Genomic DNA, 27,865 nt, shown 5'->3' on the forward strand with positions numbered 1-27,865 from the left:
CTCTTCATGTTATAACATTGTTAATGCCTACACTGTTCTGGGATAAAGTCCACTGTCTTTTACCCACATATACACTCTGTTATCATAATATGATTCCTTGCTTTAAAACTTTAACCCATTAGGGTATATTGTATTCTTACTATATTTTTTTGATGAGAAAAGGATTATTTGTGTTCTGTAAAGATGGTTTATTCTGATAGCTTTGTTTAATTAGTAAAAGTCTCTATATCCAATGGAGACTTCAGTCCCTTCTTAATCTCCAGATAATACATAGATATAGTAATCTTAACTAGATAATTCTTGGTAAAAAGGTTGCTTAAACTTGGAAGAAAAGGTGGGACTTCAGGAACTTTAAAATGTTTTATAAATGAGTCTTGAAGAAAAAAAGGAACAACACTCTTCTAAGACATAGGTTTTTAAGTAAAAACCTAATGTTAGTACAGTCTATTCCTTGTATTTATACTTTACTTTTTAATTATTTAAAATCACTTATTAGTTATTTTATAACTGGACATATATCTTGAATTGTGTCAACGATTGGGTTTTGAATTATCATACATTTGACAGTTTGGCCAGAGGGAAGATTATAGATCTTGAGAAGAGCCCAGTTGTCTTGTCTCTAGAGCCTCTTGTATCTCCAGGTGTCATAAATTTCTGCCAATGTAACTACAGATCTGAGTTAAGTGATACACTGTATGCATGTGTATGCATGTTTAATCCGTGAGGACCAAGGCTGTCTTATTTCAGATGCAAGAGAAAGTAGTTAAAAATTTATATGATCAATGTGAATGCCCTAATAGCATTTCAAGACTAGTAATTGAAATTACTTAGACAACAAGCAAGTTACTTAAGTTTTTAAAGGAAGTGGTAGAGTACCAACCTGGGCCCTAGAAGAAGGAACAATTTAAACTGGGTCTTTTTCAGTGATGGCCACAGCTGGTTCTCAGGAAGAGGAAAATGTACTCCAGGTGGAGCACTGGGCACATGATGACAAAACCTTTTGTCAGAGATCAGGGATGTTTGGGAAAGAGGGAGATGATGAAAGTGGGAAATGATAGCGTGGAGAGAGGGGATCACACATGATCACACTGGAAGAGCTTTGTAGATCATCCTGGCTGACTCTTAGCCCCTGGGCTGAATGAACCAAGATCACTTTGCCTGTGATTACTAACCACTGCTCATATTTTTCTTACACCCTCCCTAAATCAGATTTTGCTGTTTTTCCTAGAACTATCATTTTAGTGGAATAGCATTTCAGGAATCATCATCTGAAGTTTACTTGCCAGATCTGTATAATCAGTGGATTTGTTGGGGGATAAAGAGTTCAAATTTAGGTTCTTGTTTATACATTTTAACACAGCAACCCTGTTCCTTTTGGTAATGTTTTTTACGGATGAAATTTTTAAAGTACTTTTTAAGTGGCAGAAAGATGTAGACAATGTTAATATAAGTTTTACTGGGGAGAAAAAGTTATTGAATGACAAATGTGTGCTGGGGACTAAGAACTTCTGTGGGTATTCCTCACAGTGGCTCTTTGAGGTGGCTACCACAGTTGGCTGTAGGGGTTCAGCAGCTTGTCTGAGATCAAACAGTATGTGAAAGAGGTGGACTATGAACTAAGGTGGCTTCACTCCAGTTTGTACTGTTCTGTTTATTTATAGGAAGATTCCCCCCACTCCCTACCCCAGTACATATCCTTCTTGCTTATCAGCATGTCTACATCTGCTTGTGTAAGTTATCCCCTGTTATCCCCTGTAAGGGGAAGCCCTGTTTGCTAAGCCCTCTGCCCACAGCTCTATGTACAGGAGGGCCTCTGGCTAATCCTTCTCAGAAGCTGTGCCCTTTTCCTAGTTCTCTAGGCTCCAAATAAGCTAGTTGAGACCTTGCCCACTGTGCTGGGATATTCTGTAATTATTTGAAAATAAAGTCTTATAGAAATGTGAAAAGATATTTCCTAAATAAACGACAAGAATAGGACAAAAATGTTCTGTGCTTCTCTAATTTTAGTTTTACCTAGTGATAGGAAGATATTAAAATGAAAGTTTAATAAATGAAATAGTAACTTTTTGCTGAGGGTGTTAGGAGTAAAGTTTTCAACTTTTTGTTTCTATGATGTTTTAGAACTGATATCTCACCCGGGGCTTTTAGCCACACTTTTCAGATGAGGAAATTGTGGAGAAGTTATGCCCTTGCTAATAAGTGAAGAGCTAGGATTTATAACCAAAGTCTTCTGACTTCTTTCTGCTATACCATAACACCTTTATAATTTTTTTGCATTCTTTTTTCTTTTATTAAGTGCCTATTAATTTTATAAAATACTGGATTTTAATGAGTCTTTTTTATTATGTTCATTCCCTCATTCCCCTCTCTTATCCCCTCTTCTCGCTGCCCCTTACTCTCTACTTCTTGTCTCATAATAGTGTCTTTTCTACTTTCATGTTAGTGTTTGTTTACTTCCACATATTAAGGAGAACATATTAAGGAGAAAAAGTGTATATATGTTTGTGTGTTCTCATGCATTCCATATTAGATGTTAAATGCCGTATATCAGTATAACCAGTGGTAACGATGTAGCAACTTAGAGACTGAAGTAGAGAACAGACATCCAGAGGGAACTTGACACTCATCTTGAACGTGAAGCAGTAAGAAGTGCGACTTGGAGGACGGCCTAGGAATAGGGATACGTCAGGAGAGTGGTTTGAGCAGTGATTGAATGAGAAGAAGACTGCATGGTTCATTTAGGAATCAAAGAATAGATGAGTCTGGCCGGGAGTTATTTGGAGCCAATTGGTGTAATGTTTTGAATGGCTGGTTGTGAAATTAGGTTTCTAGATTGTTGACAGTGACTTACTTAAAGTTTATGAAGAGAGGGAATAATTTAAATGAACAGAAATATTTCAGTTTAAAGGTCATAGGAGTAGGATGGTTTCATTAGACACTTCACAGGGAAGTATCCTCCTTAAGTAGTCACCCAGTAATAAATGCCCTTGACAGATGGAATATAAAGAAAAATTAGAAAGTTCAGGTTAATAATGATTTTTCTTTCGTGCAATAAGTTATCTGCTTGTTCTTTTACTTAGTCCACTCAAAAAGTATGTACTGACACCTTTTTATTACAAGATGTGTTCTAGCTATTACCTGGTTCTCTAATAGGCAATGCAAGCAAACAGAAACTTTGAGTATTTGATTAGGAAGAAGTTTTCTTTTTCTCCTTTCTTCCCTTTCTATCTCTCCATGTCTATGTGTGTCTGTGTATCTCTCTTTTTCTCTGCCCACCCATTCTACTTTGAGCTGAATTGAACTATTTCAGCTCTGTTTCTTTTGGCTATAAGGACAGAAAATACTTGGCTCTTTTTTTTTTTTTTTAGAATCCTATATTTTATGAGTTTAATTGATAGAAAAAATACGCCGAAGTGATGTCATGTCTGAAGGGTAGAAGAGAGGAAACCAAAAACCCAAAATCTTGGTTAAATTACTATTAGCCCAGACCTTGGAACCGTAAATGACTCGAGCAGCTCTGCAGTCCAGATCGCATGACATGCCCCATTGGTGTTGCATTCTGGTTGTGTTGAATTCTTTCCAAGGGGTTTCTGATTCCTTTTCTTTGTTTATAGGTAGCTATTAGTTTGGTATCTTAATATCTTGATATACTATTTTAAACTGTTTTATGTAATAAGAAAAATTATACCTTTTTTAAACTTTCTTTTCTTATCAGTGAGATTTAAATATTCTGAATCTCATAAATGTTGGCGTGGACGTTTCATAGACAGTGTTTAGAAAACCTTTTGGCTAGATTCTTGGAGGGCTTGATTTGGTCAGTTCAGGAAGCACTTTTTCGATAACAGAAACATGGAGAGAGACAGAGACAGAGAGAGATACACAGAGAAAGAGAGAGAGAGAGACAGAGACAGAGAGAGAGAGACACACACAGAGAGAGAAAGAGAGGTACACCTACATACTAGAGTATGTCTAAATGTCTACAGATAGGTGTATTTGCTGAGATAATGGATGTTCAGACTTAAATCAGGGCACCACTAGGTGCCACTAGGTGGCTTTCATTCTGATGATTGCTAAGTGTTTGAGGCTTTATAAATATAAATTCTGAGCCAATCCACTATGTCTCTTCTTGTCTTTCTCCTGCACTCCTAGGATTATTAGAGGCACATTACTTACCACTGATGCTTGAGTGTATCTCTCATTAAATTGTATTCCTAACCATGAGGCACTATCTTTGGGATGGTAGCAGTATAAGGACTGAAAGCATGACTATAACCAGAACTCTAATGAGTGTTATGTATAATTCAGGCTTTGAAATGTACCTGGCAAGAGAAATTCCTGTGTATCTAATGTAGTTAAGAAACTCCAAGAAAGCTATCTCTCTGAGTATCTTTGCCGGAGCCACGCTCTTTCTGCCATCATAAATCAGATATTGAGGTTTTGCCTGGCTCTGTATAAGCTCAATAACCAGTTTCTCCAAAGGACTTTTAAAGCAAAGTTCAAAGTAGCATTCTTTTCTGTATAGCATGTGCTGCCTGCACTGCACAGATTGGTGGATTTGGCAGATTTCATGTCTAGCATGAAGTAAGTTGTGCAGGTTGCAAGTGTCACTGTAGTACTAAACACGAAATATTCTGTCAGTGTCATTAGCATTGACTTGTAATTTCATTTGTTATTACTTTACATACATGTAACTACTGGTGCATGTTGAGATAGGCATAAATCTAAGACAAATGTTCTGAGTAATTTCTGTTTGTTCATGACCTTGAATCAGTTTATAATCTTTTTTCATATTCATAAGAGTTTTAGAATTCTTATTGTTAGCTCCTCCAAGATAGGATCTTGTGTTGAATTCTAGAGTAACCCAACAGTTTTAGTTTAATATTTGAGAGAAGAGCAGACAATTCTAGATAGAGAAGAAAGCCTGAGAAATCTGATGTCATTAGTTTCCCTATAGAAACACCCCTAAATCTCTTTTCTCTGTTATTTTTCCTACAAATGGAAGCAGTTCTAAAAATAAGATCCAGGGCTATTTTGTGTCTGTGGAAAACCCTTCTGTGTGCAGACTTCTGCAGTCCCAAAGGCCTGCTTCCCAGTCTGAGAGCAGAACATCTCCCAGGATAGGATTAGATAATCGGTGTAAGTGGTCCACGGATTGAGTCACAATCCTTCTATCAGTGTCTCATTCCCTGTTCTTTGGAATCCAGGAAATTTCTTGCCAGTACTTAAATACTAAGAAACCTGCCCCAGGGTATCAGAGAAGACCTAGATGGTCCAATATTTTTTCAAATGGCTCTAATCAATGTGAAAGCATTATTGCATTTTAGAGTGAACAGGTAGACAGGAAATGGTCTCTAAATGTATGTTATAATAGGGTGCTCATAAAAATGTTGAGGAAGGGCCTCAGAATGTGCTCACATCCATAAAAATGATAAAGAAATGAAAATAATTTTACAAATAAACTTTTTAAGAAATTCAAGTCTTGAGGCGATCATTAGAATATCCATTTAGGAAAACCAACTGAGTATTAGTTAGAATTGAAAGTTTGTGCCATTGTGCTGTCTTCCTCTTGTAGGTTAGAATCTTAAAAACCAAGAGCTGCAATCTTAGGGAAAATCAGAGGCTGCAAACTTGAGTAGGAGCTCCTCCCCCTTTTCCCTCCACCCCAGCCTCCCTGTCCTCATTCACTGGCATTAAGTTGTGAGAACTGTTGGTACAGAGAAGGCAGACCTAGGGGAGCACATTGTCGCAGAAGCCAATTTCAGATTTCAGTGAATGCAGCGTGCACCATTAGCTGCTGACAGAGTCTGGGATCAGGCAAGACTTATTACATGGGACAGGACTAAATGGAGATCAGTTGCCTCAGTTATCCACAGGGGACATTGAGAGACTGATGTTGCTTGTGATTAGAACCTTTTATAAATTATCATAATGAATTGGAAGGACAATTTCCAATTTGGCTCTGCTCAAATAGTCTCTGTTTTAAATGAGGTTTTACAATAGCTTCAGGAAGAAAATATAGTAATCAGTGTCACTTTGAGTAATTCTGTAGCAGAAGTAACATGCTAAAGATTAGTTTACCACAGAGGCCATCCATGCCTTCTTCTGAGCCATAACCTTAATCCCTTAAATAGAACCTTTGTGGAAAGTTTATTCAAATATGTAAACTAGGATGATCACTACTTATAAAGGGGGAAGATAATTCAGCCTAAAGGACTGTGACTCTGAACCAGATGCAGGAGGCCCCACGTAGTCTTTCAAAGATAATGCACTGAATCATATTTACTTATGTTAGACTGATTATAAACTAGTATTCTGTACCTTTACTACTTGGTGTTATAACTCTTCTTTTGAACTCTTTGAATTCTTAATTGATGACAGATTACTGCTCTGATATTCTAGAATTGCCTGTGACTCATATACTTTCTAGTTTTGTGGCACTAATTAGCTACTTCATCTTTTATTTTTTATTTTTTATTTTTTTTTTTGTCTTTTTCGTTTTTATCGGTACCAGGGATTAAACTCATGACTGCCTGCTTGCAAGGCAGGCGCTTATGCCGCTGAACTAAATCCCCAGCCCCTCATCTTTTTTTTTTTTTTAATGGAAACTAATCACCATTCTCAGTATTAGCGACATCAGCAGGCTTTTACAGTGCCAGGGAAAAGGATTACTCATTTTCTATAATGATCCACCCAAAGAGGTCTCCAAGACATTTTGTAGGGTACTGGGGGGGGGGTATTATAATTGTAGTATCTAGTCAATCCTAGTGGAACAGAATGGGTCACTGTACCAGTAGAAGAACACCTGCACAAGGTTAACTAGCTGTCTTAAGGTGCATTCAAACCTAAAGCATCAAAAGCAGCTTTTTTTTGTTGTTGTTGGTACTGGAATTGAACTCATGACCTTACACTTGCCAGGCAGGTGCTTAGGCCACTGAGCTAAATCCCCAGCCCCAAAAGCAACTTTTAAATATACAACTTTTTTTGTCTTTTAGAAAGCAACACATTGTTATGTAAAATTGAAAAATATAGAAAAAAATAAACATGAAAAAGATTACATATGAAAGTGTCTTCTAAATCTACCATTGAAAAAACCACAAAACAGATATTTTAAATCTGTACTGGTAATGTTTCACACTTAATTATGTTCAGCTTTATGATACTTGTCTCATAATTCTCTATTCCTTCTGTATATAATGGTGGAGAGCTCCATTTAAAAACAACTTGTAAGCCAGGTGTGATGGCACATGCCTGTAATCCCAGTACTAAGGAAGCTGAGGCAGGAGGATTGTTGTAAGTTCAAGACTAGCCTGGGCTACAAAATGAACTTAAGGCTAGCCTAAACTGCATAGCAAGACCCTGTTTCAAAAAGACCCAGAAAAAAACAGACAGAAAACTTAGATATCTCTAAATATGGTTGTCCAGAGTGAGACCTGGTTAAGAAGAGGTTGTCTATCTGAAGGGTATAAAGCTTTGCAGAAGTGTTCTCTTTTGATAAGGTGTAATTACTATTGTTCCATTATGTTATGTATACTGAGTTCACTTAACATGCTCTAATGTGCATCACATTTATAGATGCGGTGAGATGGCCAGGTTGGGGCTAAAGAGCACACTCCTCACTACATGTTGTTTCCTAGATTCCATGGTAGCCCCTTGGGGATAGAAGCAATGTCTGTCTTTCATTTTTCTTTGACACTTTGGAGAGTTTAGCATCAACAGTAGGTGCTTCATAAAACTGAGGTTAAAATGAGATTTAGGTTGATTTTCTGTAGCTGGCGGAGAGCGTCTGAGGTCATGTACTGTTACAGATTGGAAACTGGTGGTCAACTTAATGCCAACGGGATTAAATCACCATGGTGCTGAGTGTAGATGTTTCACCCGAGGAAAGTTGCCAGAATAAATAGAGATGTGGAGAAGAAGAAGAAAGGCATTGTGAATTCTCCTATGTGTTGCTGTTTGAGCCATTGGTTCTTCTGAAGAAGCTCTGGTCTTTACATGGAGCATTGCTTCCTGGCCCTGGAGGGGAAGGTGTGTGCTGCCTAATCTCCAGGATGAACTCGTCACGCTGGCTTCCTAGCATGTACTTGATTGTACTTAATTGTCAGAGGAGCTTGGGGCCTCCATGTGGCTAAGGATGCCTGTGGTACCTTTCAGGACAGCCCTGGTCTTTGCTTTGAGTGTGGCTTCTCGGTTCCAGCATAGAATCCTCAATCTACCAGCACAGCTCTTTCACTCCCCACTCCTGGTACCAGTTTCTGTTGCTCCATGAATTTGCATGTCCTCTTGCGTAGGGGCCATGCTAATTTTCTCTGTATGATTTCAATTTTAGTATATGTGCTCACTTTGGCAGCACATATACTTGTACTCTAGCTAGTTAACCTTGTGCAGATGTTCTTCTACTGGTACAGTGACCCATTCTGTTCCACTAGGATTTTATGTTCAGTTTGGGGGAATCTACTAAGATCATCTCCACAGTAGTGTTTATTAAACAATATGAGTGTCATACTTTAGAGTAGAATTTAAAGTTTGTCTTTCTCCTCCAAAAAAAAAAAAAAAGGTAACAATTTACTCAATAAAGGATACAGATTATATATAATTACAAATATAGTAAAATTTCATAAAATGTGCTTTCTAAGGAATAGATTCAGATACTATCTAGACACTTTCTAGATACTATCTAGATGCTAGATACTAGTATCTTACTAGATACTATCTAGATACTTTCTAAAGAATAGATTCAGATACTATCTAAAATCTATGCTTACAGATATATAATGATCTTAAACTGAAATTGAGTCCCTTGAAAAAACTTTGTATTTTCAGAGGTAAAGAATTATGACATTTTCCAGGGTGCCTTTATTTAATAGGAACAAATTCTTTTATAAGGAGAACTCCAAAATATAGAGAAAATTTCTCATTTCTCATGTAAGTACATTCTTACTTTACAGATGAGTGACATAAAAGATTAAGATTTTAAAAAGAAAACTTGCTTATCAAGTAGATGAATGGGCCATTGTGTTCTGCAGGAGATCCCATGTTCTGCAGTTTGGGGCAAAGCAAGCCATAGTGCTACCCAGTGTAATAATAATGTAGGGCAAGAAAGGATAACTATATGCACTGGAGTAAATTCTGTTAGGATGACAGGATATAGCAGTGTTTGACAGGAAAGGAAGCAGCTTGCACAGATGGCTGTAGGCCGTAGCTGTTTCACAACCAACTGATAACCCAACAGATTGGAGGGCTTTGAGAAGCAGTTTGTAGCAAGAAGTTGCCCTAAGTCTCACTGAGGATTTGAAGTCCAGTGTGGGCTCATCCCACCCTTTTTTCCTTTGCCTTGTGAATGAATGTAACAACTTTGGACATCATTTTTTTTTTCTGTGTGAAAAGTTTACAGTTTCTCATTTGGTTATCAGTGCTATCTATGATTTTGTTGTGAATGACTATGGGTTTGGGTTTTTAGAACTTGTAACGATGTAATTTTAAATGTACAAGTTCACACGTGCCTTTTGTTTTTCCTCAATTTTTGCATAAACCAAAATGTAAAGAAGGCAGTTTTTAAATCAATGCCATACATTAAAAGTTTAGCTGTGTTACTTTTGAGTATACTGTATCATTAATAAATAAAATGCTCATTGCTTTTATTTGTTAACATATTTTATATATTTTCTAAACTTTTGCAATATGAATAACTGCATGTGGTGTACCACATATATTTTATTTATTACGTTTTGCAGTGCTAGAGCTGTGGACATGGTATGCAAATGCTCTACCACTGAATTACCTTCCCCGCCTGAATGTATTTTAAATGTTGATCTAGAAAAATATAATTGAAATTAGTCATCTTCTACAACATATAAAAGCCTTTTGTGTTAACAGTATGGCATGCGCAACTTCACTGTAATTAATTTTTGTTGGTTTCTACATTGCAAAATATGGCAATCATGTTGACTTCTTAGAGAATTTGTAGTGGGTCGAGAACTGGGTCAATAAATACAGAACAAACAAAAGGAAAAAAAAGGGGTGTGCTGTTTTATTTTATACCTTTTAGGAAACAAATACGTAAGGCAGATTTGTTTACTACAATAATTAAAATTTATTTGGAAGTAGAGTGGAAATAAGGAATTGTGTCTCATCTTCCATAACAAATAGTTTGCCTTGATCAGTGTTGTCCTTCTGCAGTCATCACTGTGTATAAGTGTAATTTAGCAAATGTAAGTGATTCCTGACATCACTTTTTCTTCTTTTGAAAACTTAGATGCTTTCAGTTAGAAATGAAAATTATGTCTCTAATATAGTCATGTAGTTAATAAGTGATTCCATTAAATCTAAAACTGAACATAAGAAAGGCAGAGGGAGCGGAAGAACTCAGGTGTAGCCTGAGAAGACCATGTATGCTTAGGTCAGACGGAGGGTGTCCTCTGAGGTTGCAGTGACCTCCAGAAGTATGTCAGCAGCTACACTCAGCCTGGAATTTTAGCGAAACAACACATTTTGGGCGAGTTACCATTAAAATCAGAATTTGTTAGTTAAATATCAACTGCTTTTGTTTTTGCATTCGGAACTAAATGAGACCAACTTCCATTGCTGAAATTTGTTTCCATTAGTTCTCATTTCCCTCCCTGTCCTTGCTCACCTGCTCTGCTCCTCCCTCTACCCCGCCCTCTCCACCAGTTCTCTACCAGGATCTTGAGTATACTCTCAAGTGCTTTGCCAACTGAGAGCCCTCGACCTCTCAAAAAAGCTGCCCCGATGAACGGTTTGAGATAAACTTGTCAGTTCAGTTTTCAACTTCTATCCTACACCTTTGGGACTTTTAAAAGCTGTTACTATTGATCATATTTTCCTTTAAAATTTTTAATGCTTTCAATTCAAAAGCTATAGGTGATTTTGTGGTACATTCCTTACAAGATTTTAGTTGGCAGTGTTTGAAATCTATTTTTTTTTTTTTAGTCTTGTTGCACAGAAGACCTATCTGTGTTTTCTGTTTGAAGCAATAAAATTCATATTGAAACTGGATGTTTTCTTTTCTCTGTGAACATGGTACATTGTCAGTTACTCTTTGTAAGCTATGATAAATCTCCAGAAAGGTAAACAAAGGCTTAGCATTGGATGGTCTGTACAATTTATTCTAACATTGAAACGTTTTATCCCTTTACCTTATTGCCATTTTTCCCTCTAGATTTCATTTGTCTGACCAGGCTTTGGGTGAGAGATGAGACATTAAGGCTTCAGGTTCTAATATTACGGAGTAAAATCAAAGTAGTAATGTATGATCCTGTTTCAGTTTAAACCCCAAAGTAGAGATCCTGAGAATGATATGCAAAATGTACTGTTACAGTCAAGTCACATGGTTGGAAGTGTAGGTGTGAGCGGTCTCACCCTTACTTGAATAGGAGTCCTGATTGCTACTAGTCTCTTGTACATCTGATTGTTAAATGCTGGGAGTTGGGTTGAATTTCATTCCCTCTGGGTACCTGACCTGAAAAGATGATGACAAAATCACGGGACCTCGCAGTCTATGGAAATAGCTTTGTGGTAATGGGTTTGTTGGTGGTAGTTTTGATCTGCAAACCTTGCGGTGTTTGTGGGAAAGGTAGAGAACACTGTCCTTTTTTTCAATTGTGTGTACGTACCTATGCTAAGAAAGTAATCTGTCACTTTGTAAAAGTTTCTGTTTTATTGTAGATATAGTACTTTGCCAAGTAGAAGAACCCTGAAAAATTCCAGATTAGTGAGTAAGAAGGATGATGTTCACGTCTGCATCATGTGTTTACGTGCCATCATGAATTATCAGGTGTGTGTATGCTTCTAGTTCTTCAAAAAAGTCTGAATTAACTCGGGGAATTTTCCAGAGAGGCTGAACAGATGACAGTCAAATAAATTGGTAAACTGCGTACTATTCCAGATAATAATAATAATGATGAAATAGAAAAAAAGCTAACTACAGAAACTTTTCAGAGTTCTAGTGCTTTTAAACCTATGAACATAAAACCCTTGTAAGATCTCTGTGAGATTGGTTTTATTATCCTCTCCATTTTTACTTATGAGGAAACTAAGACACAGAGAAATTAGATAATTTTCCCCAAATCATGTAGCTAATAAGTGGTAGAGTCAAGATTTGAACTCAGGAAGGCTTTGAATCCAGGGAACCCTTATACCAGATGCTATAGAAAACAATCCAGAAAGAGAGGAAGTACCAAAAATGTGCCTGCAGTTTTAAGTAGTTCAGCTTGGAAAGTGTCACTGAGAAAATAACATGTGTAACAACTTGAATCCAAGAAGAAAAGAAAGGATATTAGAGAAGACAGAAAGAAGGGCAGGTGCCAGGGCACTGAGGCAGGAATAAGCCTTGTTTCTGCAAGGAACAGAAGGAAGGCCAGGTTGGATTAGAGTGAACAGAAGAAGATGAAGAGGCAAGAAGCCTCTTCTTGGGCTTCAGGGGGCCTGATTACTTGGGAATTTATGGGTCGGTGAAGGAACCTTGGCTTTGTTGTAAGTGAAAAGGTAATCATGGTTCAAGGACATGAGGTGACACTTGTGTTTAATGTGATCTCTGGCTTCTGGATTTAAGATTGACATGCAGTGCAAAGGTGAGAGGAGGTAGATTGTTTTTAGGAGGCTGTTGGTAGTGCTGTAGGGGAGCTCTGCTAGTGGTATGAACCGGGGTTACAGGAGTAGAGATGAAGAGAGGTGGTCATGTCTTGGTTTTCTTTTGGTGGTAATGGCAGCAGTGTTGGGTTTGTAGTGAGGGAGGAGGCCAGGGGTGAAGGATGGCACCAGGTTTTCCTTCCTGGGCACTTGCAAGACTGAGTTGGCATTTACTAAGATGGGGAATACGCAGGATCAATAGTGTGAGATTGTTAGGAATTTTCTTGAGGATTTTAACTTTGAGATACTGTTAAACATTGAAGTGATGATCTTAAATAGGTAGTTGGATATGCCAAAGTGGGTTTTAAGGCAAAAAAAAATTATAAATTTGAGAATAATTATTAGCATTAGATGTTATAGGAAAGTAGTAAAGTGAGTGAGATCAACAGGAGTAGATGCTAGTGAAGAGGTTAACAATTTGAACCCTAAGATACTTGGTTTAAATATTGGAGGAATGAGGAAGGCCTTTCTAGAAAACCTGAGGTGTGGCCAGGGAAGTAAAGGGCATGTTTCAAGGAGATGCAGTCAGCTCCTTCAGATGCTGCCAATGAGTCACATCAGTCAAGAAGTGAAGGGCGGCCATTGGGTTTAGCAAGATGCAGATCATTGGTGGTCTTGTAAAGAGGATTTCATTGTTATGGTGGAGATGAACTGTGAAACACTTGGGGAAGAAAGGACCCAGAGGCTCTGGAGACATTTTGCTGAGAACAACAGAGAAAAGTGAGAGGTAACATCTAGACATTGTTTGTGGGGTTAAAAGAGGGTTTTGTAAGAACATGTGTCCTGTTTTTATGCTAATGCCAATGAATCAATAGAGAAGGAAGAATGATGGGAGTTAAAGGAATTTCTGTGTATGTTTTGTTACTAAGTAGGTGAAAGGGAATGAAATGAAGGACTCAAATGTAGGTGTTGGCATTAGATTGGAGCATGGAAAGAGTATCTTTGGTAGGAGGTAAGCTGCATGTCTATCTGCATGTTAGGAGCTTTGACAAGCTTTTTCTGACTGCATATATTTTTTCAGTGTAAGGAAGTTAGTTCCTAAGTAAACTGGAGATGAGATTACCAGAGACAGTATTCTTTAGCTCAGCAAAATCAAGATGTGTGAAGCTTGTTGATAGCTTTCTTCACTGTATAGAATGGTGAGGCTTTTTCCTATCCCTTTGGTCCTGAGAGCCATTTCCCAGAGAAGGCGAGAGATACAGTGGCTGTTGCATAGTAGAATGACCCTGGAAGCTTAAAAAAACTCAGGTTTTGGGATTCTGTCATTGGGATACAAAGTCAGTGGACCTGGAGTGGATCTTGGAAAGTCAGTCAGTGCTTTGTGTAGTCTTTAGATTAATTTAATGAGCAAGCAGAGTTGACACACAAAACTGAGGGTATTTTCACTATTTTAATAAAATAAAATATGTAGCTCATTCTTAAATAATGGGAAGAGGATCTTTTGATAATAGCATCCTTCCTGGAATTTTTGATAAAGAAGTATGTTCTGACAGCGGTATGTTAAGAACATTTGCATTTATAACACTTAAGTTACATGAGGTAGAAACTTCAGGGTTATGTTTTTTAGTAAGCATTGGCACAGTCTCCTGATGCTTCTTTTTTTTCTTTCCTACTGTATTTTAGTATGGTTTCAACATGGTCATGTCTCATCCACATGCTGTCAATGAGATTGCTCTAAGCTTGAACAACAAGAATCCCAGGTAAGCTTCCTTCGTGATGTCAAACTAGGAAAGCAGAGAGTGAATCTGCATTTAACTGAGTTACCACTGTCCCTTATCCACATTTACTCACTGCCTTTATGTCTATAGCTTTAGTTACCAAACAGGAAAGAAATACAAGTAAGTGTGGATGTAGATATTCATTTATGTTTATGTTCTGTAAAGGCTAGCACCACATATTACTTCATAGATTACCTTAAGTCTTGTCTTCATCATTTTTTAAGAAGTTATTCTAATATTCCAGTAGTCACTACTCTGGGGAGCTATTCTTCATTTTAAATATATAATTTCCTTTCATCAGGTACCTTTCTAGAAACTAAATATCTAAAAACTTAATTCAGCTAAAAAATCTGATTGTTAATTTGGGCATGATGGCCCAGATGTGTAATTCTAGCTGCTTGGGAAGGTTGGAAAGGAGGATCACATGGTTGAGGTCAGCCTGGACAATGTAATAAGATTGTCTTAAAAAAATAAAGGCTGGAGATACCACTTGAGCATTTACTTAGCATGCAAGAGGCCTTGGGTTCAGTACATGATACTGCAGGAAAAAGAATCTAATTATTGAATTAGACCTTTCTGATTTGGAAAGTAATATAAAGTCCTGTTTATATATTGAATATTTTTCTTTCAAACTTACCCTAACTAAACCTGTTGAACTTTGTGATTTTTTTCTTATTTTACTAAAATCCTAATTACTCAGGCTCTCTTGTCTCTGTTTTCCATTCTAAGGAAGTCATTATTCATTTTTCTTAAGACAATTGACACTGTCGAATATCAAAACTGTCTTTGTTAAGGGGTTGGCAATAGTTTTATTCCAGAATAAAGATGAAATAATAAAGTGGTTTTATGATGAAGAAACAATGGTGTTTCTTTTTGGTGATATTGTTTTTGCAAACTTAGAATGCATCTCTTAAGTTCTCCTTCAAAAAATATTTGAGGTAGAGGTTTATTTTCTTGACTCAGAGAAAATACTCTTGTATTACTACAGCTTTGTATTCGTATAGCTGAATGCCAACTCCTTCCAGATCTGCATAGGAAGATGTAATGATAGTAACTTGTTATGTGAAATTTTTACGGCTCCATGTCTGAGTAAAGAGATTTGAGATGTAAAACATTAATTTCATATTATAACTCTGACTCTTAAAACCAGAGAAAATGTTTAACAGGTATTTTTTTCTATATGTTCCTAAATTTCCTGTTACATTTGGCTCTTTTGTAAAAAAAAAAAAAAAATTAGCTACTTTGTGTTTCACAGATTACCTCAGGAAGTCTTTATGTTACCTGGTGGCTGGACTGGAGATTATTCTTCTAGAATTAGTTTTCATTCATGAGTAATTTGTAATTTTGGAGGTGAAAAGCATGCCTTTCACCTTGTTTTAGACAAATCACATATTTAGAAGGCAGTTAACATAACTGTACTTAGTTAGTAAACGTTTAAAAAATACATGTTGGTAGATTATTCTGTTGGTCCCATCCTGTCAAGAAGGAGTGGTGATCTATGTCACTTTCCTGATTTGTGTTTTTCTTTTTTCTTATTTTGACAGAACAAAAGCCCTTGTCTTGGAGCTTTTGGCAGCCGTTTGTCTTGTCAGAGGCGGGCATGAAATCATTTTATCAGCTTTTGATAACTTCAAGGAGGTAGGATACGTTATAGTTTTAATTTGGTTTCTCATAGAAACATCTCATGTTTGGACATCTTTGAAAAAATGGATTTATCTTTTCATTATTCAAGCATCTAAAGATATGATAGTTGATTTTCTAAGCTATTAGCAGAAGGAAGGTAATAAATTTAGACTATGTATCATAAATGGATGGCTTAAGATTTCTTTGGATATCTTATTTCTAGCTTAAGTTAAAAAGATTCCAGAACTCATTTTCCTTTGGAGAACATGGAATAGCCAGATTGAAAACAGGTTGTCATATATGCATACATTTTCATTTTATATAAATGGTGTAATGTAAGTTTTAAGAACTCTTTTATCATAGTTACTTCCCCCAAATCATATTTATTATCACTGCTTTGCTGGATGTTATGGGAAAAAATGTCAAGTAAATGCAGGCACCTGTTTTAGGAGTTTGTAACCTGAACTAAGGTCTTGTCACTGAAAACTGATAAACCAGTGGACATGTATGGTTGAAAATAGAGACTGATTGACAACAAAAAGAGAAACCATTGCATGTCTGTATACAGTACTAAGGATTTTGCCCCAAAGTATCAAGACATCTTAACTGAGACGTGAGCCAGTTTCTCCCAGGGCTAAGGGACAGTGTTACATGGCCAAGAAGAGGATTCTGTGTTTCTGCAGTATTTGCCTGAGCCTACACTGAGAAGGGAGATTGTAGAAGTAGTCCCTGGGGTCTGATGGAGGCTCTTGGAGCCCTAGTCACGGTAGGACCATCAATCGAGTTGTGTCTTATCCTGGTGATCCCATTTGATTCCACGTTTCTAGATTAAGACTCAAACTGGATTAAAATCTGGATAGCAGAGAGGCTTCCAAGCTTTCTTAAGGAAGGCCCAGGTAGTACTTGTTTTGCACCAACCTCAGAGCTTGACATCTTTGAAAGAGCTGTAAATATTTCTATTGTTTTAGAAGAATACACTAAAATCAAATACATAATTACCTGTGTTCATGTCACTGGGTAATGGTACAGTCAGGATCAGGATTTATGGTTCTGTGAAGCTGTGTTGCAGTTTGAACCCAAGTGTGTGAATGTCTTGAGAGCAGTGATGGAAGTGCTGAATTAGATAGGGCTTCCAGAACTCTCTTCCTGACCTCTGTCTTCTTAATGGGTAGCAGAACCCTTGCTGCTCTCTGTGCTGAAAAGTGGTGCGGTGGTCCTGTGTAGAGGCTGGCAAGCTTCAAATATACAATACGGCAAACACCTTTGTTTACCTTGCCTCCCTCTCCCAGTCAGGGCTTGGAGATTTTGATGTTATTCATTTTGTTCCTGTCAGTCATGGAAAGAACCAAATATTGTCTTTCTGTCTATTTAGCCCTTGTGATAGTGAGAAAATATTCAGATTCTAAGAGAAGGATGAATAACAGTGAATTTATGTTCATATTCTGGCTTCCAAAACAAATATACCTTAGAGACAAGACTGTATGAATGCTTATCTTTGAATATCTTTATAAATCATGTATAAATATATGAATTTTCATTTATAAATAGGAAGTATGTTTGAATGGATAGGTTTAAAAATGAAAGGTAAATAGCATATGCTGCTAACATAATTCCCAAATTTTTAATATCATTGGATTATATTTGAAAGACACATCAGGTTCTTTCTATATGGGAAGAATTCACTGTATAGTTTATCACTGACCTTTGATATAACTAAGAATATAACTATCTGATTATAGTGCAGGTCAAATTATGTTCTAAAGATATTGTATGGAATCAGAATTAAAGCCAGTACTTTTGAGATGTGTTAGTTTTCTCCTATGTTAGATAGAATACTTTTCTTATGCATGGTAGGCACGGAAATACTTGCAGAATTGAAACAACAAATCCAAAAATCAAACTAATAAACCCAAATACTAGCCAAGTTGAGTTTTTTAACTTTCTTATGTCAGAATTGTGTATGGTTTAGACATTTAGGGCATTGCAGATGCTTAGTTTAAAAAAAAAATAGTCCTACTGTATCTCCTGTCTGGCTAGGAGTAATGAAAATTACTTTGACTTTTAAGTTTTGAGAGTGTCAGTATCACCCTCCTTTGTTTCCGTCATTACCTGTGAGTGTTGCTGAGCGTTTAGGTTCTGTTTCTGCTTGGCTTCTGAGGAAATGGGAGAAGGGTCAAGGACAGAGCTGGGTCTTGGCTTGCATTTACGTTTAGGTCAAGCTGTAGGTAGCTCCAGGCAAAGGGTTATCCTAATTACTGTGTGACCCTGGACAAAGCAGAAACATGCTCCCAAGAGTCTTTATTCTTAGGAATAGATTAAAGGAGTGTCATCCTTTTTATCTTGTCGTGGAGTTGGAAAACATTACCTTGTATTGATCTTGGTCTTTAAAAAATGTAATGTTGACATGGTTTAATTAAATCCTTTCTCTTTTCCACCCTTCTTTATGCGAGCTGATTTTTTTTCTTATATATAACAATAAAGGATTCTTTAAATTTTTTTAGGCAGAATGGCATTGTTATGTTCTGAGTTTATGGAGGCTTAGAACTAGCTATGTAGAAACATTTTCTTTGTGTTCTGGAATACCTGTGCTGTTGAGGTTTTTGAGCTACCCCTGGCAGAAGGAATGGAAGACCAGTGTAACAGAATGGGCCCAAAGGAGGTTTACCTTCAAGAATGTTTTTAAAAAGCTTTTTATGTTTTTTAAGAAAAGGAATAAAAACTTATCCATGTTATTACTGTGAATTACTACTTTCTGCAAATAAAATGATGTATTTTAGAGTAGATAGATCATTTGGGCTTAATCATTATTAGAACACAGATGAGCAGACCGTTGGAATATGACACCAGATAAGGAAAAAAAAAAACACTTTTGAAAGTAAAAGGTTACTCTTTTGTTATTTTTATTAGTTTGTAACATGCAGAAATTTAATATAAAGAGGAAGGGTAGATTGGAATTGCACAAATTTGACAAGGAATCTGGTGAAGGCTGCTTAGTGAAACCTGCACACATTCCTAAAATATGGACGAAATCTGGCTGTGTCCATGAATCTGAGCTGCCATCAACACTGTGAGTTCTGGTCATACTTTTTCTTCCTTTGCAAACAACATGACCTATGAATAGCAATCTGTCATGACATCACACTTACTAGTGTTTGACTTCCACCTACTGGATTTTTACCTACTGGAGTTTATCCCTAAGGGCATAAACCTGGGTATAGTGGACCCATCCCTTACTTCTCTAATTTGTACTTTTGTATCATAGTAGCTGGCTGTATGTCTCAGCACATTTCTCTGAGGGATACAGGAAGCAATTTTGGTGTTTACTCACTTGGTATGATGAACAGCAAAGAGAGTGTATGTGTATAAAGGTGTCAGAATGATATTTGAACTCACCTTTATGCTTTAACTGGATTTATATATATTTACCTGAGCATCACAGAGGGTCCAGTAGACCCACATCACTCTGGGATTTGTTAAAAAAAAAAAAGTTTTATTTTGATTTTTCTGGTGGAAGTAGCTCAGTTCATTACAATGGCACATAAAAAACCAGATTTGTAAGTTCTGGAGGAGGTCAAAAGTGAATCATCAGATTACTCATGCATGGGGTGAAGATGATCCATTATGGTAAAATACATGCTTTTATAACACAAGAGTGGTGTAGCTGGATGGTGGTGGTGGTGATGATGATGATGGTGGTGGTGTTGACCATGATGTTGATGACAACTTTAATGTTGGCCATATGAGCGCCAAAGTTCCTGTGGACCAAGAATTGACTGATACAGTTACAGGAAATGCAGACCTCCTTGATTAAGATGATGAAGAAAATTGTGATGTGAGTCCATATTGGACTAGTTGAAATGTGGCAAAATGACCACACCACCAAATGGAATGATCCAATATTAGAACTAGGTCAAAAAATACAGTGAAGATATTCACAGAGGTGAAATATATTGGACAAAATGCCAGCACTTCCTTTCAATGTTGACATTGTGACAGATGAAATGCTTAAAGATGCTGTGAAATACACAAAAGTTGAAATGCAAGTAAAACGTTCTATGTGCACCAATAACCATATTCAGAAGTATATTATGACACTTCATGAGCTGAACGAAAAGTATTTCCTATTCTGCTGTCCTTACACAGATTTCTAATGGTGATCACAGGAGATCATTTACAGCAGAGGAGAACCAAAATGTTTGTGCCCTAGGAAATACGCAAAAAGTTGGGGGGCACGCTGGTGAGCTGATAGGTGAACAGACAGACAGGTGCAGCATCACAAAGACATACAATGACAACAGGAAAATGAAGATGTCAACTGTGCCCTTCAAGAAGGTACAAGAAAACAAAACACATGTGCTATCAGTATAAGTGATGGAACAAGGAGTTGGTCATGTGTGAAGACTGCCTTGGCTGTGACTGTTGAAACAAAACTTACTTTTTTTAATAGAGGAAAAAAAGAAAAAGAAAAAAAATACACATAACAATGAAACTGAGTCCCAAACTGGTTAGGAGAACAGTTATAATAGTTGATACATTGTATATTGTTGTCTTTGTAGTAATTATTCCAGAATATTCCAGAGACAGGCATGATGTCTCTTCCAAATAATATTAGCACAAAACTAACTTTTCAATAAAGGAAGAGAAACTAGCTGTATAATTGTCTTAACTATCTTGTGTATACATGCATTTTTTTTCCTTTTCTTCCTTTCCTTTTTTGCCCTATCAGTTTGTCTTCCCTTTTGAGTAACAGTCTTTCCAATTCACAATGCCTATTGTACATTTTATATCCTATTTACTCATTCATTTTCTCACACTTATGAGATGATATGATGTTTATACTTGTGGATCTGAGTTATTTCACTTATGAGTATGGTCTCAAGTTGCAGCCATTTACCTATAAAATCCCCCCATTTGTCTTGCTTTATGGCTGAGTATAAAAAATCCTCACTTTTTTTATCCAATGCTCAGATGATGGGCATTTGAGTTTCCAAGATTTAGTTATTACAAATTGTGCTGCTATAAACGTGGCTGCCTATATATCACTATGGTGTGATGTTTTTCAATTCTTGTGGGAAGATGCCCAGAAGGGGAATAACTGGTTCAGATGGGAGCTGTAATCCTAGTTTTTCAAGGAATCTCCACAAGGATTTCCCCAGTGATTGCATCAGTCTACGCTACTACCAACAATGGAGAAGAGTTCCTTTTTTCTCCACAACTCCTCCAGCATTTGTTATTGGTTGATGATAGCCATTCTTTTTGGGTTGAGATGGAATCTCAGTGCTATTTTAATTACCATCTCTCAAATGACCAATGATGTTGAACATTTTTCATGTATTTGCCATTTGTATTTCTTCATCTGAGAAGTGCATATTCATCTTAAATGTCCATTTTTTGATTGGGTCTTTCAATTTAGGAGATGTGATTTTTTTTCAATTCTTTATATATTCTAGATAGCAGTCCTTTGTCCGTAGGATAACTATCATTTTTTCCTACTCTGTGGATTGTTTTTTCACCATGTTGGTGATTTCTTTTGTTGTGCAAAAGCTTTTAAATCCCATTTGTAGGATCCCATTTGTTGATTCTTTGTACTGTTTCCCATGCCTTCATTAAGTCTCTGCCTACACCTATGTCTTCCAAGATGTCTGCCTATTTTCTCTTCCGATAAATTTAGTGCTTCTGTTTTAATATTTAGATCTTTGATCCATTTTGATTTTAGTTTAGTGCATAGTGATAGACATGGATCTAGTTTTAGTCTTTGGCATATGGAAGGCCAGTTTTTCACATAGGAACTTATTTCTGGTACTCTTTTGTTAGACTATTTACAACAACCAGTTGATGCTGAAAATTTTGACACTTTTTTATAAAAGACTCAGTTAATAAAAATCAATATTTTTGTGATTTTTTTTCCTGTTAAGTACTCATTGTTTACTATAATAAAACTCATAAAATTAAAATTAATGCTCCATCAATAGATACAGTGTAAAGAATAAATGTGAGCCTGACAAACTCATTTCTGTGCCTTGATGACAAAATTAGTCTTAGGCTCCTTATTAGTATTTAATCCAGCCGCCCATTGGGTTTTTAACCTGGACCTCAAGAAGCTCAAGTCCTTCTAGTTTTTCTTAGTCTTCCTTCCCTTTTCTCCATTATGTTTTTTGATGTATTTAAGAAATTGCCTTACCTTTCCAAAAAATCTCCAACAGCCTGGTGAAGAATGCTCCCCTCTGAATCAGAGGAAAACTGTGCTGTCCCCATAGAATCTGCAATGGGACAACCTACTATGATATGAGTGATAGACCCCTCTGAGATCGTGAAGCCATCTGCTGTCCAGACTACTGGGAGGTACATCATCAGGGGAGGAATTCATCAGGGTTCCTATTGATGCGTTCTCATGTACTTCCATAATGAAAGCATCTGGTTTTAGCAAAATAGTCTGAGGCTAGCTTTTAAAGTTCTCATTGCCTCCGCCTTCCAGTTTAGATACATGGAGGGAGTCCTGAGGCTGAGTCACTTGAGGCCACCAGCTCTTTTGGCAATAGCTGTTCTTCTTTATTCCCTATTGCTAGAAGCTTTCCTAAGAAAGTTGATGTTGTTTAGCTACTGGGCATCTGTGCTTCACATGACTAAGCAGGTTTAAGAAAACTTGTCAAGTTTATTTAGAATGGCTCAAACTAGAGGAAGAAGAGCAGAAGTTTTGGTGTGCTTCCAGTGTTCCAGTGAGTTTAATCACATGTAATCTAACCTCTCAAGAACTTGAGGTCATGAGGTTATAAATCCGCAAGGGGCCATCCAGATAACTGTAAGCGGTTACGTTTTCTACATGGAAAGCGTCCTTAATTTTTTTTGTCTCTCCAATCTCGAACCATGTAATCTTTAAACTATGGGAGTCATAGTGCTAGCTAGAGCATGGGTGCAGCTTACTATATCAGGCCACAATCAGTTTAATTAATTAAGCAAGACTCTACTCTGGTTGGTCCATCTTCCTGAGGTCTGAAAGCAAAGTTGAAGTCCTTTGTAGCATTAGTACTATTAGGTATTTTTTTTGTGTGTTTGTTTACGTACAGCTGTTGTTTGTACGGAATAAAATACCCCAAGCCTAGTTTTTTTAAACATATGGATTCTGTATGTCAGAAGGTCATTCAGGGATTATCTCTGTGCTACTGCATGCCTCTTGGAAGATATGATTGACTATCTGCAAGCATTCATCTGGGTGCTTCTTCACTCAGATATTTAGTCTTATCTGTGAGTCCCTCAAATGCTGGGATCTACCAACTGGAGTGCCACCATGTAGAAGTATGTGTTTGGGCTTCTCACAACCTGGCAGCAGGCTTCAAGAGAGTGTCCCAGGAAGGAACATCAGAGAACAAGCTCTGAAAGAGACAGAGGTCACATGTCCTCTGAGCTAGTCTTAGGGATTGTATAGTGACACTTTGGCATTCTGTTGGTTACAGTAAGGTCCTAAAGCCACCCCACTGCAAGGGGAAGGCAGTAACTTGACTTCTGGATCATCGGCGTGTTGGGGTCACCATGTAGAACAACATGCGACAGCCATGGCAGGTTTTGGAAAAGACAGTTCGCTACAGTGACTTCATGGGAATTACCAAAATATTTGTTGTTCTTTTCTCTCTCCTCTTCATTCAGCCTAATTAGTTTTTCTTCATGACTGAAAGCTTTATAAACTTTGGATTGTAGCAAATTTACTTTCAAAGCAAATCTACTTTGAAAAGGTAAATGATATTGTCAGAGGCTTCTAAAGAAGGAGCCATTGGCATCGAATTTCCTAGATCATTTCCTGGTAATAAACCAGTCATTTGTCATCAGTGTCTTTATTATCATGCAGTAAGGAAGTGAACAGGGGTGTACTGCTGAAAGGATGAGTTATGCTAACTCAGTGGAGAAATTTGAGCGCCTTCTATGTCAGAAACGTCAGTAAATAGTGTGAAAAAAAGGGCACCGGTTTTACCCTGAAAAGGAGCATTTCAGGGCAGTTGAGCAAACAGCTGAATATTTTGGGAGTTAATAAAGTATGTCCTATAAAAGTAAATGCAATATGCTTTGTGAATAGAAGAGCTAACCAAGACAAGAATGGGGGTGGCCAAGAGACTCAGGGAGCAGGAGTCAACAGGCAGATGGCAATTTCTTACAACTGCTGTGACAGACAACCACAAATTTAGTGGCTTAAAATAATAAGTGTTTTGTTGTTGTTATGTTTTTTTTCCTCCTTATAGTTTTAGAATTAGAAGTTTGAAAAGAGCAAACATGGCAGTGTTGTTCTGGAGATTATGGGAGGCAATTCATTTCCATATTCTTTCTAGCTTCTAAAGGCCACATACATTCCCTGTGTGTGACCCCTTGAAAGTCTGAAATGGCATCTTTTCTTTTCTCTGCTTTTGTTTCTGCTTTTCTGGGCTCCTTCAAGGACCTCTACGATTACAGTTGGTCCATCGAGACAGTTTCCCTATCTCAGACTGCCTAATTGTACTGTATCTACAAAGTCCATTTTACCATATAAGATGTCAAGGATTACCATGTATATTGTCATAGGTTTCAACGACTGGGGCATGGACACTTTTGTGTGAGGAGCACATTTCATAGCCTACTATAGGAGTTAAAAGAGGGAGAATGTCACTTTACATTAAGAAGGTGGATGGTTTTTGTTTTGTTTTGTTTTTTAGGTTTTTTTTTTCTTTTTCTTTTTGGTACTGGGGATTGAACTCAGTACGGTGTGCTGGCAAAGCAGATACTTACGCCGCTGAGTTAAATCCCCAGCAGAAGGTAAAGTTTTAATAACACTTCAAAGAATTTACCTTGCTGTGACTCTCCTGTCTTAAAGGAGGCAAGGAATAGGAAGGAAAAAACTGCATTAAAAGTTAGGGGAGGATCACAGAAGATTTCATTTTTTTATCTCAAAGATTTTTTGTTGCCACAGAGGTCCTGGTAACTAGGAGCAGCAGAACAAGGTTGTTCCAATCACTGGCTGTTTAGATAGAGTCTGCTAGTAAAGAAATTGTTCTTACGTTTTGCTCCAAAAATCAGTTGGCAGTGGACTCAGCATGAGGTCACTTTGACAGAGCAGGGTGTGGTTGGGCTCTGAAGTCCATTACATTTTGCCATTCACGTTTCTCATTCCTTCTACCCCTTCCTCCCCTGACAGTCTCTGTATTCCTCGAACTGCTGTCTCCATTCATTTCTGAAATCTTCAGGACCTTCTGTTTTCTATGAGCCTTGGGGAAACTTGAAAACAGGAAAGGAAAGAAAAAGAAAGTACAAGAGGATGCTGGTGCTAGAGACACACCAGATGGTCACATTATCTGTGAGCAGTTATAGAGATGCCTTGCTCCGCAGCCTGGCTTTCATCAGACCTGTCTCTCCACAAGCCAGAGTTCAGTTTTGTGCAATAGTAGTAATCACTTTTTTCTTTAAAAAAAAAAAAAAAAAAAAAAAAAAAACGGGGCTGGGGATTTAGCTGAGCGGCATAAGCGCCTGCCTTGCAAGTAGGCAGTCGTGAGTTCGATCCCTGGTACCGATTAAAAAAAAAAAGCAACAGAATATTGCTTCTTTGTTACTTTTATTTATTAGAAGGTCCAATCCTGAAACTTACCAACTGTAAGTCCTTTACCAACTGTAAAACAGTTGGTGCAAGCATTCTTACTTCATATTCTTGGAAGGCAGTGTCTATTACTTTGAGACCACACAGAATGTGAAACAGAGGCACTTGCAATACCAAAACATGTAGCTTTTACTTGACAAGTGCTTCCTTGACAGGTAGGTGTCTGTGGTTATAGGGGACATCAGGACAGTAAGAAATGCCATGCTGTGAGTTGATTAGAATATTGGACTAAAAGCTGTTATATTCTTGACATTATCACCAATTCCAGACAACATTATAATAGAAGTTTTCTCTCCCTGCTCAGGATTTGGTCGCTATTCTAGCATTTCTTTCTGCTAGAAAGTAGTGTTATAGGTCTGTGTTAGGATCACGTTGGTGGTTCTTCCTGTGTGAAGGAGCCCCTCCCATTCTTTTGCTTCTCACACTGACTTGTATGGTGAAAGTCCATTTTACCATATAAGATGTCAAGGATTTTAAAAGCATGTCTGTGTCTCCAGAGTTAAGAAATTGTATAGTCTAGCTACTAGTTTTATAGTAAGTAAAAATACAAATAATTGTTTTTAAATGTCCAAGTGTTTTTTTTTTTTTTTTTTGGTCTTTTTCATTTTTATCGGTACCAGGGACTGAACTCATGACTGCACACTTGCAAAGCAGGCGCTTATGCCGCTGAGCTAAATCCCCAGCCCCAGTGTCCAAATGTTCTAGATTGTTGGTTATTTTAGTGGCCATTAATTTCTCATTAACCCCTAGACAGAGCTACATTTATCATCTTATTAAATAAGCATCCAGGTTCAAATGTGGCTGCTATCTTTGGTGCTGAGTATGTTAAGTGGGAAAAAGATAAGTGCATGAAAGAATAATCCTAACATGGCTGGACTGTCCCTATTACGCAGGGTTAGATGTTGCTGCTATGGATGTTTTCCATGGCTAGTTCCTGTCCCCTTTCTCAGTCTCTTAAGCAGTTATAATATAGGTGGGATTATACAAGCCCAGCTTCTCTTTGTAGAGATACTCTGTTATATTTTTTACGTCATCTCTCTCCAGAATTAAGAGTACTGATCATCACCACTTTTTATTCAGAATAACTAAATAAAATCCAACTTTGTTATAACTTCTAGAGAGTTGTTGAAGCAGCACATATTTCTTAGCTTGGCGGAAGCCCTGTTATTAAAGGCATGATGTGTCTACCACAAAAGTTCCTATTATCGTGGGAAACATGGGACTGCCTTTAGTAGGAAATTAGTTAAGGGTCAAATGTTATCAAGGTTAGAAGCAAAAGGACAGTATTTACAAACTTTGAGAGTGTTGTTTATGTGTATATTTTGAGTCCCAATTTTTAAACTGAAAATTTAGATGTTATTGACAAGGAATGTGCTTATTGAGCTTGATTCCCAAGTCAAACTCAAATTCACTTGAAATTTAAATACTTACAAAACAAGAATGTTTTTATGTATGTGGAATCCATAGTTAGTGCATAAGGGTTGTGTTGGCGTGCTTTCTTTTAAACTAGTTAAAAATCCTCTTCAGAAGGGAAAAGAGCAATATTCACAAATCTATCCAATTTTCTTCCATTTTATGAACATTAGTTACTAAATTAATTACACAGTGTATCCTAAAAAGGCATACGGATATGTAAAAACAGTGAGACTTTTATGCAATAAAATGTTATTATTTAATAAAATTTTTAAACTTACTATTTATTGCTCTCTAAATACCATCAGGTTAGTGTATATTGTTTTGTTCCTTCTCAGATAAGCTGTATGAAGTAGGAATAAGGAGAGAGAGGCTTAAAGTGCATGGGTCAGCTAACATGCTCTAGTAAATGGTAGCTCTGGGATTTTTGCCCAGATCCGTTCAACTCAGGTTTCACATACAACCTCACACAACATGTCATCACATTCTGAGCACTTTTTGTACATGGTCATATGTTTTCCACCAAAACACAAACCTAATGGGAAAAGCTGTAGATTGGACAGATTATTGCATTGTCTGAAATTATTGGTAAATTTCAGGGCTGCTAGTCTGTAGTTAGTATGACCAGAGTGAAAAGGGACAGGCTTTGAGCAGGATCATCAAGGAAGGAAAGGGCTGGATTTGGTAGGAAGAATTCTGGAAATCTAAAAATTGGTATGAAGCCTGTTTCAGAACACTATATAAGTCAGAATACATGTGCTGGTTGCACCAGGAAAATTTCTGGGGTCCATGTTACAGACAGGAAGGAGGCAAGTGTGAAGAAGATTTTGAAGACTTAGCAGTGGAGAGATTTGAA

At 37.2% G+C, this 27,865-nt stretch overlaps 1 protein-coding gene and 1 non-coding gene across 12 annotated transcripts in view; one reads left to right on the plus strand and one right to left on the minus strand.

The window, feature by feature from the left end:
• Positions 1-27,865, plus strand: part of Fmnl2 (formin like 2) — a 277,669-nt gene that overhangs the window by 198,019 nt on the left and 51,785 nt on the right. For all 11 annotated transcript variants that reach the window (XM_063259092.1, XM_063259096.1, XM_063259095.1 and 8 more), the window contains exons 7-9: positions 11,683-11,791; positions 14,269-14,345; positions 15,908-16,001. In XM_063259092.1, the coding sequence (XP_063115162.1) occupies positions 11,683-11,791; positions 14,269-14,345; positions 15,908-16,001 (280 nt within the window). The remainder of the gene's footprint in view (positions 1-11,682; positions 11,792-14,268; positions 14,346-15,907; positions 16,002-27,865) is intronic.
• On the minus strand, positions 8,245-8,350 carry LOC111754228 (U6 spliceosomal RNA). The gene has a single exon (XR_002788933.1). It is a non-coding gene; the product is annotated as a U6 spliceosomal RNA (small nuclear RNA).

This window comes from Cavia porcellus, unplaced genomic scaffold (genome assembly GCF_034190915.1).
Source record: "Cavia porcellus strain 051 isolate PalLab524CR breed Dunkin Hartley unplaced genomic scaffold, mCavPor4.1 scaffold_12, whole genome shotgun sequence".
Lineage (NCBI taxonomy): Eukaryota > Metazoa > Chordata > Mammalia > Rodentia > Caviidae > Cavia > Cavia porcellus.